Source organism: Oryx dammah, unplaced genomic scaffold (assembly GCF_014754425.2).
Source record: "Oryx dammah isolate SB20612 unplaced genomic scaffold, SCBI_Odam_1.1 HiC_scaffold_9, whole genome shotgun sequence".
In the NCBI taxonomy this organism is placed as follows: Eukaryota; Metazoa; Chordata; class Mammalia; order Artiodactyla; family Bovidae; genus Oryx; species Oryx dammah.
The window spans coordinates 8,513,725-8,533,962 of NW_024070193.1; the positions used below are offsets into that span (position 1 = coordinate 8,513,725).

A 20,238-nucleotide genomic window follows, 5' to 3' on the forward strand; every position below is an offset into this window, starting at 1 on the left:
ATGGCAACACTTATACCATGAGTGTGTTTAGCTGGCTTGCAGAGAGTCTCCCTTGGGAGATGGAGATCTGAAACAAAAGGATTCTATGAGTGGTTGAGAGTGATCAGGTGGAGAAGGCGATGGCACCCCACTCCAGTACTCTTGTTTGGAAAATCCCATGGACGGAGGAGCCTGGTAGGCTGCAGTCCATGGGGTCGTTGAGGGTCAGACACAACTGAGCGAACTCCACTTTCACTTCTCACTTTCATGCACTGGAGAAGGACAGGGCAACCCACTCCAGTGTTCTTGCCTGGAGAATCCCAGGGACAGGGGAGCCTGGTGGGCTGCCGTCTATGGGGTCGCACAGAGTTGGACACGACTGAAGCGACTTAGCAGCAGTAGAGGGTGATCAGGAGAGAGGAGACAGGGTGCTACTGCTACCACGGTCTAACAGGCTGGTGGGAACTCTTCCTAACAGTGACCGGAAGAGGCAGGAGCCGGCTCAGTAACATACCCTTCTTTTCAGAATTGGAAGGGAGCTGTAAGAGAACAAAATTCTCAACAGCCAGAGAATCCTCTGGAAGTCCAGCTCTGCAAGATGACTAATCAGTGAGATAATGGAGGTAAAAGGTAAATCCAAAAAAAAAAAGAGAGAGAGAGAAATCTAAAGATTCTGACCATAAATCCTAGGTTTTGCTTTCTTCTAACCATTCTTTCCAGGAAATTTAGCACTACCCTGAAGTTAGACTTACAAGGTTGCCAGAAAAGGACCTCAACCTACATTCCTGTTGAGCCACTACTGCTCTGGACAGCTTGGCTGAAGTCCTGCAGTTATGTAAGAACTCTAGAATATAGGTCAAGATCTGCTTTATAAAAAGCTGAACTGTTACTGGAGGGAGATTTTGTGTCTCTGAAGGGAAATTTTACCTATCTCGGTGTTTGTTTGTTTTTAAATCAAACTAGCCTTTCTTCAGGAGCTGACCTTAGTATCAAAGTATTAATCTTGAAGAGAAAAATCTGCCCCACCTTCTTTGTCTAGTGAAGTTGCTCAGTCATCTGACTCTTTGCAACCCCATGGACTGTAGCCTGCCAGGTTCCTCCATCCATGGGGTTTTCCAGGTAAGAATACTGGAGTGGGTTGCCATTTCCTTCTCCAGGAGATCTTCCCGACCCAGGGATTGAACCCCGGTCTCCCACATAGTAGGCAGACGGTGCTTTACCATCTGTGCCACCAGGGGAGTCCAGTCCTTGTCTAAAATGAACTGACCTCAATTATACTATTTTCTCATGAGCTTTAATTATCACTTCAAAACATACAAAGTAATTAATGATAATTAGAAGAATTAAAAAGGATGTGATTAAATATACACAGACACATATATACACATACACACACACCTGCAAAGAACCCAATTTAAGCTTTAGATTAAATGTGCAACGAACAGCTCCTGTGAAGTGAGAGCAATGTTCACGGCAGGTTACCAGCTGGCTCCACGAGGACCACTTCTGTTCTGGGGAGCCTGCAGCAGAGCTTATGGACACATACTGGGCCCCACCATACAAAAGGAATCTCTCTTGTTACACGTAACTGACTATTGCTGCCTGCATGCTAAAGTTGCTTCAGTTGTGTCCGACTCTATGTGGCTCTATGAACTGTAGCCCGCCAGGCTCCTCTGTTCATGGGATTCCCCAGGCAGGGACACTGGAGTGGGTTGCCGTGCCCTCCTCCAGGTGATCTTCCCAACCCAGGGATCGAACATCTCTTACATCTAACCTGCCCTGGCAGGTGGGTTCTTTACCACTAGCGCCACGACTGTTACTCAATCTAACCGCCACTTCTGTGGCAATCAAATGTGAATGTGAACTGTGAATTTTTGAGGAGAGTACAATAGTTCTGAGCAAATTTGAAATTCACAAAACCAATAATCCAGAGATTCTATATGACGACATCTGTGCTAGAAAACTGTATATATATTTGTACAAGGATACTCATTAATGTATTATTTTTGATGTACATTTATGTCTGAGATACACTGACCAGAGAAGAAACAAGTTGCAATAATAATATTTCTATCAATTATATATATATATATATAAAAACACTTTGTGGTCACATACAAACATTATCTACTCATTGAAAATGTTCTGGAAGACACTAAATTATTAACAGTGATTATTCCTAGGAATAAATTTGAAGTCATTTTTTAATGTATTCATATTATTTGTGTAATCACAAAACAGAACACTAAAACTGACCAAGTAACATGCTTCGGATAACCTGACTTTCTTTTCTCCTTTTTCTATGATCAAAGACTATAGATAAGTCCCCACAGCTAAGCCAAATAGTGTAGATTACTCCTGTAAACAGGGAGCTAATGAATCTGTTCACTTTCTTTCGCGGCTCCAATATGGGTCTAGGGAACCCAGTATCATACAAAGCTGCCTGTGGCTCTGATCTGAAGACATCCCCGACCCCCAGAGCATTCAAACTCTGCCTTCCTCTCCCTCTTCATTCCGACGCTGTGTATATATAAAGCAGCAAATCCAAGCAGAACCGGAACACAACAGAGCACTTTTCTACAACAAGACCCCAAACGCACACACAGCTGCAACTGCAGCTGAAGTTCACACAGAGCGGCTCTCCCAGCTTCATTTGCATAGAACAGGAAGGAGGGGTGGGAAAGAGTAAAAGAAAGCAGCGGCCTCAAAAATCCATCTACACTGCCAAGGGTAGTGGCAGAGCCTTGAAGACTGACTAGTTGGCCTCAGAACTGAAGTAAACAAACACACCTTCCTTTGAAAGGTTTGATATCAATGAACAGAAATCCACTTAAGAAATAAGCAGGCATAATCATTCCTTTGTACACCTCTGGAAAAACAAAACAACTCAACTGCATCTTTCTGCTTCCACACCCGCTTCTGGAGGTGGAAATCCCAAAGCAGAGCTGACATCATTTTTGTGACCGGTCACCTGTAGTGTCCTTGTAAGTGCCTGCCGTCTGAAGCCCTAGGTCTTTTCAAGTAAACTCGCTTCTAAGTATAGCTTTCTTAATCTAAGATAAAACTATCCATAATGTCACATTGCCTGTCTACCTTTAGATTCAATTACATGACAGGCAGTACAAAGATGAAAGGGGGCTACCCCAGTGGCTCAGAGGTATGAAGAAACCGCCTGCAATGCAGTAGCCGCAGGAGATCTGGGTTTGATCCCTGGGCTAGGAAAATCCCCTGGAGAAGGGCATGGCCACTCACTCCAGTATCCGTGCCTGGAGAACCTCATGGACAGAGGAGCCTGGCAGACTGCAGTCCCACGTCCAACTCTAGGGTCACAGCGTTGGATCCAACTGAAGTGACTTAGCACAACACACGCACAGAGATGAACTACTGTCACTACAAATACACAGGAAACTATTCTTCTGCGGCAGTATAAAATTAACTTTTTTTGCTAATTTTTCCTTAATTTGTCATAAGAGACTTCTGTGATTAGAGCACCATTGTCCCTGACTTCATGCTGTTTCCTCCTCCTAACTCCCGCCCACCCGCCTACTCCTTAGTTTCAAACATGTCAGTCACGCTCCAGCCTCAAGAGTCTCTGATACTGGCTGTTTCTAGGCCTTGAAGACATTCACCCAACTGTCAGTTTGCCAAGGCCTACTCAGATGACATCAGTTAATACGCAAACCCTTCCCTTGCCTCTCCCAGTCTCATCTACCCATCCTGAAACATAATGGTATGTATACATACACGGTAATACACATGCGTACAAATATACAGCACACGGCATCTAGCATCCTTCATTAATATTTACGGTCTACTAAGTAAGGCAAACAGTTTTATTCACCAGTGTATCCACAGTACATAACATGCCTAGAACAAAGTAGGTGTTCAATAACACTTGCTAAATGAACAAATGAACGTAATCCACTGTCTATGCCATGAATACTGCCAGATCTAGGCAGTAGATCTAAGTAGTCTAAGGAGACTCTTGGTCTCCTTAGCAATCACACCTTCCTCTTCACAGTTTTGGATTTGGACCATTTTTTAAAAAAATAACCAGCTCAGATCAGTCCTTCCTCTACGAGAAAGATCTCCTTGACAATAGGAGGCAATCCTGAAACTGTCCCATTTTTTAGCTCATGGATGACCTTTCAAGTTGGCAACTATTTAACCACATTTTAACTACCTTGAAAGTCAAGCTCCCAGTTCTTTCAAACTTAACTACTGGCACCATTAAAACTTAAAATGTACCTTTAACTGCAGCATCTCTCCCCACACTCCTTCCCTTCCTGTAAGGTAATACATGTGGCTGGGTGGTGTACTGTATGCTCTAGCCACAGTCTTCCTGTAAGATTTTTTAGGTACTTGATGGGAACGTGTCAGGTGCCCCCAGGGCCAAAGTCTGTACTTCCTGGGGTGGGATGCAGGCTCTCTGGCCAAGGCGTGCAGAGCTCAGGTGAAATAAAAATAGGTAGTTAGGGAATATACAGTTTGTCTGGGAACTGACAAGATGAAAACTACTGACCCCAGTTAAGGTGAGGATGCTGAGCTGGCCCTGGGTTAGAAACTCAGAGAGTCTACCCCACTGTGCAGCCTTCCACGCCAAACGGATGACCTGACTTCCTCAAATGGCAGAATTTCTAAATCTCATAGAAATAAACAAGATATGTTTGCCTGAGAAAGCCATGACTGAAACAACTATGATCAGACAATTTGTGTTGCCAACATGAATTTTTACTTTATAGTCTCCGCTGAATTCCCTTGGCCTCATTACCTCACGCGGTATCTTTGTGTCAATCTCTCCTCTACTCTCTCACTTCCTGAAGGTTTCTCACAGCTTCCTACAATGTCTCTTTTTCAGAAGGTACACGATTTCTATACCTAGCCAAATGAGAGGATCAAGTCCAGAGGCTATATAAGAAATCAAGACACAGATCCTCATAGGCCTCCACGTATTTCCTCCCCTTTAATTCAAGTAAGAATGCTGTAGGTAGGGCCCAGGCCCTCCAGCTCTCTCCAACCTGCAACACAGCCCATGTCTGTCACCTGTTCCCTTGAATGACGTGTGCCATCGGTTTGGCATGGAGCGCTGCACAGTTGGGCAGACTCTCTGAGTTTCTAACCCAGGGCCAGCTCAGCATCCTCACCTTAACTGGGGTCAGTAGTTTTCATCTTGTCAGTTCCCAGACAAACTCTGTATATTCCCTAACTACCTTCCTCCTGTACCAGTATTTTATGAACAGGCTGTAACAAAACTACTGAGCTCTAATTATGGCTGTATTCATAATATCTACACAAGATACTGAGTTGTTAACAGCCTTATTCTTAATTTCTCAGTAAGACTCAAAAGAACATGATTTTTAAGTTATTAGAAGAAATTTCATACCTGATTCTGAAAGTCTAAAAAAAGATTTTTGAAACCTATTGCTACATAAACAAAACCAAATGTTTAATTCAAAAAAGTATGTCCTGAAGCTACTGATCAGTAGGCAGAGATGAGCAGGATCGGACTGACAGCGCACTGAGAGCTGGGGCCAGAGCACTAGGCCGTGGGTTGTAACATGCTGCTCCCAACTCAGCTGACCGCTCTTCTCAATTTCAACTTTCACGAGTCATAACAGGGGCTTGTTAAAACCCTGCATATCTCCGTCTTCGGGTGAAAAAGAGGTAAGAATGGCTCATTTCCTTACAAATTATGAAGTAATAGATTAAAACACAGAGCTGAACTAACATATGTTTGAGACCCAGCTCTGTCATTTATGAACTGTGTGATCTGTTCAAGCTCTAGAACCTTTGTCTATGAGAAGAGTTAACCAGAAATAGCCTCACACTCTCGCCTAGCATCCCTGCTGGATTCTAAATGTTCATAAAGTAAGCAAAGGCTTATAAATATTAACAATTTAATCTATAATTCTTGATAATTGATTTTCACAAAGGGGGCATATAAATATTTATCGAACACTTACTCTGTGTTCTAGGCAGTGTGCTAAGCACATGCCACAGTTCTCTCATTTAATCTTCACAATAGGCCTGGGAGGACAGGAATCATCAGCAGGAAATAGCCAAGGCTTTGCTCGCCCACAGGATAACAGGAGAAAAATAGAGCATGTCTTACTACGCATGGAATGAATGGGAGCCATTTTACAGTTTGGAGGACGTTCTGGCTGTTATGACAGCAAGCCTCCAAGTGGGCCCCTATGACCCTGCTTCCTAACACTAAGGCCTTGCCCACTGAGCCCTGCCAACCTACGGCACCCCCAGGCCAGAAGCACAGGGCTGTGACTGACAAATTGAGGTTATAAAAGATACTGCGGCTTCCAGTTTGGCTGCTCTTTTACAGCTCTTTCCAGTCACCTGCTCTAAGAAGGGAAGCCACTTCACGAGGAACACTATGGAGAAGCCCATGCAGTAAGGGACTGAAGTCTCCTGCCCACAGCCACGTGAACAAGCCTGGAGGTGTGTCTACCAGCCCCAGCTGAGCCTTACGAAGAGGGCAGCGTAATCAGAGACCCTGAGCCTGATGCACTCAGAAAAGCTGCTCTCAGATTCCTAACCCCTAAGAAGTGTGTGAGGCACTGTTTTCAGTCACTGCTTTGGGGTAATTTTTTACATAGCAGTAACTAATACAGATATGTTACTGACATTCAGTGCCTAGGGCTAGGGACTGTCTTACACAATAAACTTTTCTGCCCCAAATGTTGATTTACAAAAGACAGGCTGATCACCAAAGGATCTGAGAAGAGCAACCTTGTGTGGTGAAAAAGATTCAGCAGAATGTTTACCCATGTTTTTGGTTGTGCTTTTTTATTCAGACTATTCTGTAAAATGTTTTATGAGCTCAATTAGAATTTAACATTAAAAAAAGATTCAAATAAGAAAAACACAGAGCAGTTAATTTGAGATAAATAACTATTAAAACTCCAGAGCACAAGGAAAATTTGGAAGGGCTAAGAACCATCACACACTACCCCCAGATGTCTGAGAATCCATGGAGAGAACCAAGGAGGGACTGAGGGCTCTGCCATTCCAGGGGACACAGTCTTCCACTAGGGGGTTTAAGAGTGATGCATCCACAGGCTCACCCTCTGAAGATAAAGTGTTTTATTTTTAAAGCTTAGAAAAGAGCCCCATGACAGCTTCTTAGGGTAAGATAAACACAACCACTCATTCTTCAAAGTTCCAGCTCCCCTCTTGGAGGTTTTCTCGAGCATCCTCTCCGCATCTTCCAGGTATGTTCCCATAGGAACTGAACACACAGTACTGTCACCTGGTCTCTGTCTTCCCTGTTAAACTAAAGTCAAGTCCCCAAAGTTAAACTTTCTTTTCCACTTTCCCAGCTTCTGACACTGATGCGTTCATTCGACAGACACTTACACAAGCACCCACAATGTGCCAGTGGTATGTGAACGGAGACACTCAAGAAAGAGTATACACTCTGGTAAGGGAGTCGCGTGCATGAACTAGCATTTACAATACAGCAAGTGCTCTGTTAGGCTGCCACAGCAGCAGAGACAGAGGACACGTCACCCACAGGTGCAGGAGGTTGGCAAAGAGCAGGAAAAACGCCTTGTTGGTGGAAAAGCAAGTGCACACAGGTGGAAGAGAACACAGCCATGAAGGAAGCCTTCATCTGGCGTGTGGCGGCATGGCTGGTGCTCAGAGATGCAGAGGGGACAGGGTGGCCAGCAGCTCCTGGGACAGGAGAGGGCAGGGGATGTCAGAGATACCAACAGGGCTACGGGGCTGGGGATAAGAAAGCACAGGGTGTGGGCAGGGTAGTTACCGAAGCAGCTTATTCCTCATGGGGCCAGAATATAAGAGGCAGAACAAGTCTTAGGACGAAATGAAAATGGGCTACTGTGATAGTTACTGAGCTACTGCTGCTAAGTCGCCTCAGTCGTGTCTGACTCTGTGTGACCCCATAGACGGCAGCCCACCAGGCTCCCCTGTCCCTGGGATTCTCCAGGCAAGAATGCTGGAGTGGGTTGCCATTTCCTTCTCCAATGCGTGAAAGTGAAGTCGCTCAGTCGTGTCCGAGCCTAGTCAACCTGAATCTGCCAGAGGACTTGCCTGGACTGACAAAAAAGAAAGAGTTAAACAGAGGCAAATGGATCCTTAAGATTAAAACTATTCTGGAATGGTTTAAGGTTGTCTCATTTACAGAACCAGCATATGGCATGCTCACAAAAAAGTCAAAACAACCCGAAAAATCCCTAACTACTAAATCCTCAAACTTAGCCATTATTTAGAAAAGACATCAATTCCTTTCCTGGTCAACTCATCCAAAAATAACTTCTCCAGAGAACTTCATCTCTGTTTCTCAAAAAAAAAAAAAAAAAAGTTCCTTCAGATAATCAAATGTTCCCTTGCTTCTATGCTTCTTGCTTCTTGTGGCTTCTCTTCTTACTCTTGGCCTTTGCTGTAATTCTCTTGGTCCTGTTTGGGGCATATCAGAAATGTATACCCCCACAAAATGCTGCTTCTAACTACTCCTCTAGATCTGGCTCTCCATAGAAGAGAGGGAACTTAACACATAGGTAATACAGTAAGTATAAGATCTGACTACTGAAGAAGGGAGAATATGATACCGTCAAGTATCTGCAAAGCCAAGAAGTGTAAGAAGCTGAGGTTTAGATAATTATTTTCAGACTTCCTTTAATTTACCATCACTGACTGATAATCCTTTTGAAAGAGCAAAGCAAATACAGAAAAAGTTAAATGATAGCGATGGAGACCAACAAATTAGGTTACCATATTTTCTTTCGTTTGTGTTTTATGAAAAGTGATCCAACTTAACTGTCAAAAAGCCATTATAAAATTCCCATTACTTACAGCTTCTTTCTCTCTGTCCATGATAGTTTCTAGTTCTTCAAAATGTCGAAGTTTAATCTCCAGTTTCTTCATTTGTGTCTCAACCAGAAGAGCTACCAGAGACTTGATCTTTCTCTCTTCCACGGCAGCCAGGTGCTAAGGGCAAGAAATCATTTGAAGTATTCAGGTAAACATTTGCTTAGAAAACAGTAAGACAATGCTGAAATTGCTACTGAAAGTGGGAATTATGTAATTGAGAATGGTGTCCTAGATGCCCTCTTTGTAAGTTTCTAGCATTTATTTCTATTTAACAACTATCCATGCCTCAATTTCTAGTACTTAACAGATATAAATCAACACTTTTTAAGGATTAAAAGGCAACTTCTACCATGAAAATCTACTCTTCAAAGAACCCACCGGGGAAGGGAGAATGAATCAGGGCCTTGATGGGCAAACAGAAGGACACAAAGGCCCGCAGGGCACTTCCCCATCTGCCGCTGAGCCTGCCTCCAACCCTCACTCTGTAACTCTGCCCTTCCCTCCTCAGGAACTGTCCAGAGGCAGGCAAGCAGTGGTCTCCCTCAACGCCCAAAACGCAGACACACAGCCCCTAGTGAGGGTCGACTGGGAACAGGGAGGAAAGGAGGTGAACAATACTTCACCCCTAGTTTGAAGATAAACAGGAAGACATTCTGGAAGAATGTATCACTCACTCCCTACAACAGGACTAATGAGTCCTATTCTCATTTTCTGTCAACTCAGCAGCACCCAGAGGAAAATGCCACATCACTCAGAGAAGATGAGGATCACCCAGAGAGGACGAGGATCCTATACTTGGCCAATGTCCTGACTATGTGCAAAGGATCAGTCCCACCTTCTCCAGACACCATCCAAGAGGTTACAGCAACACCTCCCCAACACTATTTTCCACTATTTTATCAGCTGAATTTGTGTGTTTATCCTGCTTCTACACAAGGTTTTGAGAATTAACACAGAGTGGCTGTCTTACTGATCTCTATTTCTTATAAAATCTAGAAGGAGTGAACATGCACAAGGAGTTTAATATAGTTTTGGGGACCTAAAGAGAACACTGATTAAATAAGAGCCTTATATTTCATTCTTTTATAGTTGATAAAGAAAAACAGTTTTATACTTTTGGAGACTTATCTGCAAGAAGACTCAGAAGTATAGGCGAAAGATTTTATGAAAGAATCTATAGCTATTAATGGTCATGTTTCCCTCCTTAAACTATATTAAGCTGCCTCAATAATACCAAAAGTTAAAATAAAGATTACATGATTCTAAGTCTGCTATCATTGACAGTGTTGTAATTCTGTACTTCTGATATAAAATTCACTATGCAAGGAGGTGTAAAGTAAGAAGTGACTTTCCTTCTCATTTGTGTCTCTCCCTTCACAAGTAATGTTACCAGTTTCTAGTTTTGTTTTGCTTTTTGAAATGAGAATGGGAATCCTAGAACTCTGCTGGCTTTGGCAGAAAATGTTCTACTTTTTTGAGAGTAATACAGGAACTTAGGGAAAATGAAAGTTAAAGTCACTCAGTTGTGTCCAACTCTTTGCGACCCATGGACTATGGTCCATAGAATTCTCCAGACCAGAATACTGGAGTGGGTAGCCTTTCCCTTCTCCATGGGATCTTCCCAACCCAGGGATCGAACCCAGGTCTCCTGCATTGCAGGAGGATTCTTTACCAGCTAAGCTGCAAGGGAAGCCGAGGAACTTAGGGATATCCCCACTCATTAGCAAATAAATATAGCAAAATATTTCCTCTCAAAACTGAAGATCACAAGTTATTAAACATAAAGGGATTATTACCAGGTAAGCAAATAAACATTAAAAAAAAAAGATCCACAACAATGAACTTTGGAGATTTAAGAACAAAAGACTGAAAATTCTAAAAAATTTCAGACAAAAAAGAAAAAAAGGTTACAAACGAAAATTCAGACTATGTTAGACTTCTCAAAAGGAAAACTAGATTTTTGAAAACAAAGATAAAAATGCCTTCCAAATTTCAATAGATAATAAACTTCAGTCTAGAATTTCAAGTACAACTTAATTAGGTACAAAATAAAGACAAATTTCCAAAATCAAGGACTCCAAATCCTACACATGCTATTCAAGAATGTGTTCTGGTTAACTTCATGTAAAATGAGAAAAAGATGCATAAGGGAGCAAGTTATGAAGTATTTCTGAGGGATAAGAAAAAAAATCTTCCTGACGTCCTAAAACTAACACCCAGTTACCATGAAGACAAATCTCCTTTTTAAAGTAGGTGGGTATGGCATGGCAGTAGAAAAAAAACCTGTAGTAAATGTCTACTGCTGCTACTGCTAAGTCATTTCAGTCATGGCCGACTCTTAGCGACCTGACCCCATGGACTGCAGCCCACCAGGCTCCTCCGTCCATGGGATTCTCCAGGCAAGAGTACTGGAGTGGGGTGCCACTGCCTTCTCCAAAGTAAATGTCTATGTGGGCTTAAAAAAAAAAGTGATTTCTGCTATCTTATGAGAACTGCATCCTACTGCTACTGATAAAGGAGGACATACTCTATTTTCTGGAGTTTCTAAGTTTATCCAGCAGTAGTTCTGGATGGTTTCTTCCAGCTAAACCCAGATGGAAGGCATGGACGGCACTAGGCCAACAGTGCTTTCTCACACCCACACACCACTCTTCAGGTGAGTTAGTCCACAGCTTGTCAGTAGGTGGGATGAAAAAGCTAATCTCTCCACCCAAAAGCCCCTCATCTGGCAAGGACGGGGAAAGCCAGAAAGCATAACCACTCTACATGTTTTGGAGCTAGTTCTAGAACCTCTAATTACCACTCCATGTCAGAGTGTGACAAACAATTAAAATGTATCAAGGAAAACTCTTAATAACAAAGCTGTTTATAGACTCAGAAGAACAAAAACAAGAATAACAGAAAACTTGGATAGGCTAGATAAGTTGTACTAATTACAGTAATTTAAGCAAATTTCTTACTCCTTAATTACCATGTAGCACAAAAATGATTCTGTGTGCCGTGAAATGCAACAGATCCAGCTTAAGTAGCATGGAACAATTCATGCACCCCGTCATGTAGTGTGAAAGTCTGTAACACTTTCACAAGTTAGTGAAAGACACAGGTATTCCAAGAATGAAAACCCAAGTTCCAAGTCTATTAGAAATAGTGAATGACTGATGAGGGAGTGGAAATTCAGTGACCTGGACAGAAAATGTTCTTTGGACACTCTTCTAAATATTGTACGGACTATCCAAGGACCACAGTAATTGACCCGTAAGAGCAGTTCCTCTGTAATGAAGGAATCAAACAACAGTGGCAAGGTGGTCAGTGGTACAAACGTTTGTGCCCAAAGCACAAAAAGACCTTTGAGGCTTTTTATGGTCATCTACACTTTAATTCCTTCTTTGGCAACTTACAATGAAGCACACATAGTAGTACAGAGAGGAGAAATAATGGGAAGAGACAGTGAGACTTCAGGACAGACAGGCGAGAAATGACCCTTGAGAACTGAGAAGGGTCCTGATCAGGGAAGATCCCCAAACTCCCTAAGGCGTTCGAGCCTGAAGAGACAGAGAGGTTATTTAAGAAAGTACCATGCTTATATCAGTATTTTTAAAGGTTTTTCTGCATATGATTTCTTCCATAAGAAGTAACTTGGAGGCACACAGCATCTACTTCTGAAGGGAAGCAGTCACTGGAAGGGATATGAAGAGGCTAATGCTAAGCAGGTAAGGTTATATATACAGCTTGACATGGGTGCTGTTTATGAGCCTATAGGTGGGTTCAGCCTGTGAAAAAATGTACTAGTTGTAGACACATGTATCTACTTATTTGTGTCTAAGTTATACTTCAATGCAAGGGTGACCTGAGTGAAGACTGGGTGGACAGCTGTGTCTTTCAATTCGAAGGCACAAAGGAGGGAAGCCCTCCTGGCTTGGCTCCTTTTTAGAGAAAACATGCCCAACTGATGACAGCATGAACAGAAATAACTTGGACAGCTTAGAAACAATGAGATAGCCAGGAATCCAACCTCGCAGAAGACAGACTCAAAAACTGCTTCCAATGAAGGAAGAAAAAACCAAACAAATATGAAACAACAGTCAAAGTGCTGTCCCCATCAGTATTCACTACACAAGAGTACCTCTCACAAATTCCTAGACATCGGGGGTGGCAGACAAGAGAGAATACCTAAAATTATACTTAAGAACCATGAAGATCAGGACACATCTTTAGAAGAGACTGGCTAGTATGAATATGCAAGACCTCAATCTATTATGAAGTAACATTCAGCTGGGGTATCTGACTGAACAATTCTGTGACCCGTGAGCAACCCTCCCCAACACCGTCTGCACCTATACCAAATGGGCAGGCACTCCAAACAGTGCTCTTATGGTTTGAACTGGGTCATCAATGGGTCTGTGTGGCATGTTATAAAGTCATGCCACACAGATTAAACACTTGGAGAAACAGTTTACAACAGCTAAATAGTCTGGGGTAATTAAACACCTTGAAAAACATCTTCACCAATAGATCAAGAACAAGTCCAGATAAAATAATTAGCCATGTCCTACTAACCACTGCTTAAAATGTGGTGACCTATAATGAAAGGAGACTACTTTTGAGGGTAAAATAGAAAAGGGGTGAATAGATTTTTTAAACTTGACATATTCATGCCTGGAATGCTTTAAAGTGCTAACTTAACACAAAGCAGGGAAAATAACATTCTCTTTTCTTCTTAAATATGCTGGGAAGCCAATACCATGTTATAAATAGAGAAAACCACCCCCAGAAAAGCTGGCAAATTCAAGAAGAAAAAGAGCTATTTTAGGTTCCTTCTTGTTCCTTTAAGTCTGTAAAAGCAGGGTGAAGTATTTATACAAGGAAACAGATTTTTGTCTTAAAAATTACAAATATTTCAATCTGGTAGAAATTATTGGAACTACAGTCCAAGACAAGTTCTGTAGGCACATTTGAGAGACTTTAAATTCTGCCTTCAGTCACTGCAGTCTTCAGAAGACTGAATGAAGGACACAGTCAATGACTCGAAAGCAGCCACCATTTAGGCCCAGGTCTGCTATTTCCACCATCCTCCTGCCCATGGAATTCTTAACCTAGAAATGTCATTCAAACAAACAGTCATCTATGAGGTGCAAGGCTCTCTATACTAAATATTCCCAGTATCGTCAAAACAATACAGCCATTCATGGCTTAAGAGAGCACTAGGAAAAGAGCTGTCAGGGGCAAACCTTGGCTTTCGTTGCAGCTGAGGCAAGAGCAGCTGCTGCGGCTGTGGCTACGTTTCCTTCAGAAATTTCATGTTCTACTTTCTTCTTCCCAACATCACTTTCTCTTTCTTTACAAGAATCAGTGAGTTCCTTGTTCTCTTCAGCCTCCTTTTCTTCTAGGGGGAAAAAAATCAGGAAGCTTTATTACCAGTGTGCCCAGTCTGAATAAGCCATCTCACTTCTCACCTCTGCCACATGACGAACTACGACTGATGTTACCAAGAGACCCCAGTGCCTTTCCCTTCTTAAGGTTTCTGTTGATCCACTCCGTGCATGTTAGTCGGCTTCGACTTGAGATGGATTTTCTAAATAGGACACTCTGTCTTCTCTGAGCTCTCTACGTAGTTCCCCTTGGATATAAAGGAAAATTCAGGGGAGCTAAGTCCTAAGACCAAAATGTCTGTTCATCAGTCAATAAGATGCTCCGGGAAATCCTAGGGTCTGGAGGAAATCAGAAGCCGAGAACAGGCACCTCTGGAAGCCTTTCAAGTCAGGCAGGATGGGACACGCCAGCAACGAACTGGAAAGAAAATGCACTGAAGTACTGACTTCAGTCATAGCCAAACAACTTGCTTGTCTCTGTGTCGCTGAAAACAACGTAGTCACCAGCATGGTGATGGTGCCTCAGTGCAAAATAAAAGTCAAATTTATATTTACTGTTAAGAAACATGTAGCAAACGAAGGACCATTTCTATACAATTTAACTGCTCACATTTCTCCAGAGCTTTTAGTGTTTTACATAATAAAATCCAAAGAGTTTCCTCAAATTACCTGATTTGGTATCCTCGCTAACTTCACTATCCTGTTCCTTTTCACTGTTTTTTTCATTTTCTCCATCTTGTGCTTTATCACCTTCATCTGTTTCATTTTCCCCCTTGTTTTCTGCCTGAAAGGGGTACAAAAGAAAAAATAGAGAGTGAGAAAAAGAAAATAAAAGGTCCTTTTACAAGTGATGTTATCTTAGAATAACAAAAGGTTCCACTATTTTTGGCAACAGGTGGACTAGGTTCAGAGAAGTCTTGCAGAGAATAGCTGGAAAAAAGTCAATAAATTCTGAAAAATACCTCTCACTATTCACAACTCCTGAATGCTCATGAGACTTCATGTTTCTTAAGTACAGTCCCACCCCCTCTGCCGTAATGCTGGGGACACAGTGTCCAGAAGAGTGTCAGTGTGACTTATTTACTGGTTAAACAAACACACGGTTAGTCGTCTGGACGCTCAGTTGCTTAGTCATGTCTGACTCTCTGCGACCCCGTGGACTGCATGCAGCTCGCCAGGCTCCTCTGTTCTTGGGGACTCCCCAGGCAAGAATACTAGAGTGGGTAGCCTTTCCCTTCTCTAGGGGATCTTCCCAACCTAGGGATCGAACCCAGGTCTCCTGCATTGCAGGCGGACTTTTTACCATCTGAACCACCAGGGAAAGTACTAAAAGTATTTAAAATGCACAGTACAAGAAGGTCCTACTGTACAGCACAGAACCATATTCAGTATGCTATAATAAACCATACTGGAAAATAATATTAAAAGTGTATATATATATGTATAATAATCATTTTGCTGTACAGCAGAAATTAACACAATATTGTAAATCAACTATACTTCAATATATAAAATGAATACAAATACATAAAATGTACAGTATCAACCAAGAAGCAAAATGAAATGCTGCCAAAATTAAAAGTTGACAAAGCTCTTCAACACAGGCATTTGCAATGGCTCTTAGAAGAGCCACAATAGAGCAATCAGTGATCATTTTCTGGAGACTGAAAGCTTCAACTGCTCTATGGTCAGGAGCTGGCATCATTTATCGATTCTGAAATCCTTGGACAAATTATGTAACATCATCTATAAAATGAAGAGACTATCATTGACTTGAGGCTGTTTCAGCAACTTGATAAATTCATAAATGTAAAGTATAAAGCACAGAATTTGAGACACTGTAAGAACAATCATTAATTTTACTATGATTCCCTTCCTCTCCTTATCTATATACAATGATAAAGCACAAAATGTAATTAAGACCTTAAATCCTTGCTTCATTTAAACAGTGACTGACTGATTATTCTGTATCCTGATCTTGAAGAGGCTTGACAATTCTGTTCTGCTTGGCTTACCTCACATTTACAGCCTTTATGAGACAGGGGTCAGGACACAAACATCCTGGGCACCTGGATTCCTTCTGCACACTGGTTGCAGTGTCTCCCCCTCCACTGCCAGTTGGAATATCTGATTCCCCATTCTTCATTTCAAGCATTATAATTTTATGTGCTCTTAAAAACATACTTCAAATGTCACCTTCTTGTTAAGTTTTCCAAATTTTTTTCTGCTGACAGCTAAGTCTCCCAGAAAATTCCTCAATACTCTCTAATTCTCTTCCGGCATAAGTACAGAACCCAAACCCTACAATTCAATAGTTTTAAGTTTTCAATAGTCTCTTGTATTCACATTCCCCAACTCTGTCTGAAAGAATTACAGAAGCAGAAGCTGGAAGAGTGGATAGATAAATCCTCACTAAAGTGAAAGTCACTCCGTTGTGTCCAACTCTTTGTGATCTCATGGACTATACAGTCCATGGAATTCTCCAGGCTAGAATACTGGAGTGGCTAGCCGTTCTCTTCTCCAGGGGATCATCTCAACCCAGGGATTGAACCCAGGTCTCTCGCACTGCAGGTGGATTCTTTACCAGCTGACCCACTGGGGAAGCCCACCGGGAACCCGAAGAGTGGATAAATCCTCACTAAATAAACAAATGAAAAATGTCCTGTATTATGTCTTATGAGAACTGCACCTTAAACCAGGAAAGTGAAATGGCTGACAGAATCACTTATAGTCCCGAGAGAGACTCAAAAGATCAAAATAAACCCAAACTGTTTTGTGTGAAAGACTGTGCTCTCTATGGCTTTTCTGTCATGGGAGAAATCAAACAGATTGACATTTTACCTTTTCAGGCTGCTGAGCATCAGTATCTGTTTCCATTTTTTCCTCTTCAGCTCCTTCTACAAACAAAGGAATAAGAACAAATAGTACAATGTGGGGAAAAAGTAAAAACTATTATAAAGTTCTGAGAGTATCTGAAATACAACTACACATAGTATAATGGACAGATTTCACAACCAGAAGGTTGACATAAAACCACACATACTTTATGATTCTACTAATTTAAAATTCAAAAGCAGGTGAAAGTAATCTGTGGTGTTAGAAATCAGGACAGTGGTTCAACAGGAAAAGAGTGGGTTCAAGGGTGGCTTGGGGTGCTGGTAATAATCACTTTTCTTGATCTTGGGGCTGCTTACATGAGTGTGTTTAATGCGTGAAAATGAACTGCACTGCCTACTGTGGGTCTCCATTTTTCTGTACACATAAAAATTAAAAGTTCAAAAACACTTTTTAAGTTAAAGTTGTCTTTGTTAGCACAATGCAATGAAATCAGAAGCTTAAAATACACACTTCTCTGTGTTTGGAAATGTAATTTTGAGATTCAGTAAAAATACCACTTATGAGAAAAGGTAAAATATGCCTTTTATTCTTAGATTAGAAAAGAAATAATGGTCAAAGTCTATAAGCTGTACATTCTTTATAGAAAAGAAAGAAAGAAAAACATAATAGAGGAGGTAGGCAGAAAATAACAAGGGCAAAAAAAATTAAAGATATAAAAAACAAAAATACAACAGTTTAAAAATATAAAATAGAATCAAGGTATCTCTTCTGTGACAGATCAAGAAAAGAGAGGGAAGGCAGAAATTAATATTAAAAATGGAAGAAAGGCCATAACTATTGCTAAAAAAGCAAAGGTCAAAAAGGAAGTAGTAGCAACCTATTGAAGAGGTGAAAATATTTACAAATAATATTGACTGATGAAGGGTTAATATTCAAAATATATAAACAGCTCATACAATTCAATATTTTAAAAAAACACAAATAATTCAATGAGAAAATGAGCATCAGACTTGCATAAACACTTTTCCAAAGAAAACAAACAGATGGCCAACAGACACAAGAAAAGAGGCTCAAAGTTGCAAATCTTCAGAGAAATGAGAGTCAAAATCCTAATGAGGTATCATCTCACACGTGTCAAAATGGCTCTCATCAAAAAGATCACAACTAACACACACTGGCAAAGATGTGGAGAAGAGAGAATCCTAGTACACAGTCAGTGGGGATGTAAATCAGTGCAGTAGGGAGGTTCCTCAAAAACAACAACAAAAACCCACTATATGACTAGCAATTCCACTCCTGAGTAAATATTTAAGGAAATGAAAACACTAATTCGAAAAGAGACTAGCACTCCAATGTTTGGGGCAACCTTATTTAGAGTGGCCAAGATATGGATAGAAGAAAGGATGAAAGGATTAAGAAGATGTGGAACACACACACACACACAAGAATTTCTTAGCCATAAAAAGAACAAAATTTCACACTGTGCAACAACATGGATGGACCTGGAGGGCATTACATTTAGTGAAATAAACCAGGCAGAGAAAGACAAATATTCTGTGTTATCACTTATATGAAAAATATAAAAAAATAAAACAGAAACAGACTCACAGAATAAATTAGTGGTTACCAGTGAGGAGAGGGAAGGAAAGAGTGTCAAGATGGGGAAGGGGGTTAAGAACACAAACTACTATATATATAAAATAAATAAGCAACAAGCAGCACTATTTACAATAGCTAGAACATGGAAGTAATCCAGATGTCCAACAACAGATGAATGGATTAGGAAGCTCTGGTGCATATATACAGTGGAATACTACTCAGCCATAAAAAGGAACACATTTGAGTCACCTAATTCTGGTGAGGTGGATGAACCTAGACCCTTTTATACAGAATGAAGGAAGTCAGAAAAAGAATACAACTATTGTATACTGACACATATATATGGGATCTATAAGGATGGTACTGACAAATTTATTTGCAGGGCAGCAATGGAGAAACAGACACAGAGAACAGACCTATGGACACGGTGGAAGAGAAGGGAGAGGGTGAGATGGACTGACACAGTAATATAGAAATTTATAACGCTGTATGTAAAATAGACAGCCAATGGCAATTTTCTGTATGATTCAAAACTCAAACAGGGGCTCTGCAACAATCTAGAAGGCTGGAATGGGAAAAGAGATGGAACAGAGGTTGGGAAGGAGGGGACATGGCTGTACCTATGACTGAGTCTTGTTGATGTATGACAGAAAACCAAAAAATTCTGTAAAGCAAATATTCAAGTTTAAAAATTAAGTGGCAAAAAAATAGAATATATTCTATAGCACAGAGAACATAGCCAATATTTTATAACTGTAAAGTATTATAAGCTATAAAAATACTGAATCACTATGCTGTCCACCTGAAACTAATACTGCAAATTGACTATACTAAAAAAAAAAAAAAAGTGACAAACCACTCTAAAAAAGTTTATGCCAAATAAAACAGAAAAACTAGATCAAATTAACAAATTATGAGAAAACTGATTTTCCTAAACAGATCTGGGAAGAAGAAGTTAATAACTGAAAAAGTTTACAAACTTAAGACAAAAACACCACAGGTCCAGATGTTTTTACTAGGGAATGCTACCAAATTTTTAGGGGAAAAAATGATTATAATCTTCATAAATTTTTCCAGAGAATATAGAAGACAATATCTCCTAACTCATTCTATAAGGCCAGTAATAACCTTGATTCACAAATTGAATACAGATAACAGATAAGGAGTATTACAGGCTAAATCTCATTCATAGTCACAAATGAGAAACTCCAAAGCAAAATACCAGAAAACAGTAGTGTATTTAAAAAGGTAATATATTATGAAAAAATAATATGACAACAACAGAAGAGTGATTTAACATTAATATTTCTATCAACTTATTTGCTCATATGCATAAAAGTATCTGATAAAAGTCGGTATCTTTTATGACAAGGGTTAAAAATACAAGGAAAGTTCCTGAGCCCCCCAAAAACAGTCAGCAATGATCCTATAATATATGTTATTCTTCAAGAAGAGATGCCTATAGTATTCCATTTATTATCAAGAGCAAGACATGAATACCAGTATACTACCTTCCTCTGATATTGCCATAGAGGTCACAGCCTAGGCAGTTAATAAAGAAAAAGAAATTTAAAAGGGGTAGAAAGGAAAGAAGATAATTATGATC

At 40.7% G+C, this 20,238-nt stretch overlaps 1 protein-coding gene across 1 annotated transcript in view; it reads right to left on the minus strand.

The window, feature by feature from the left end:
* The window catches only part of SMARCC1 (SWI/SNF related, matrix associated, actin dependent regulator of chromatin subfamily c member 1), a 140,953-nt gene that overhangs the window by 21,749 nt on the left and 98,966 nt on the right, over nucleotides 1-20,238 (minus strand). Inside the window, exons 23-26 of the mRNA XM_040246890.1 lie at nucleotides 17,037-17,092; nucleotides 14,865-14,979; nucleotides 14,055-14,209; nucleotides 8,809-8,943 (exon numbers count right to left, since the gene is read on the minus strand). Coding sequence (XP_040102824.1) covers nucleotides 8,809-8,943; nucleotides 14,055-14,209; nucleotides 14,865-14,979; nucleotides 17,037-17,092 — 461 coding nt within the window. The remainder of the gene's footprint in view (nucleotides 1-8,808; nucleotides 8,944-14,054; nucleotides 14,210-14,864; nucleotides 14,980-17,036; nucleotides 17,093-20,238) is intronic.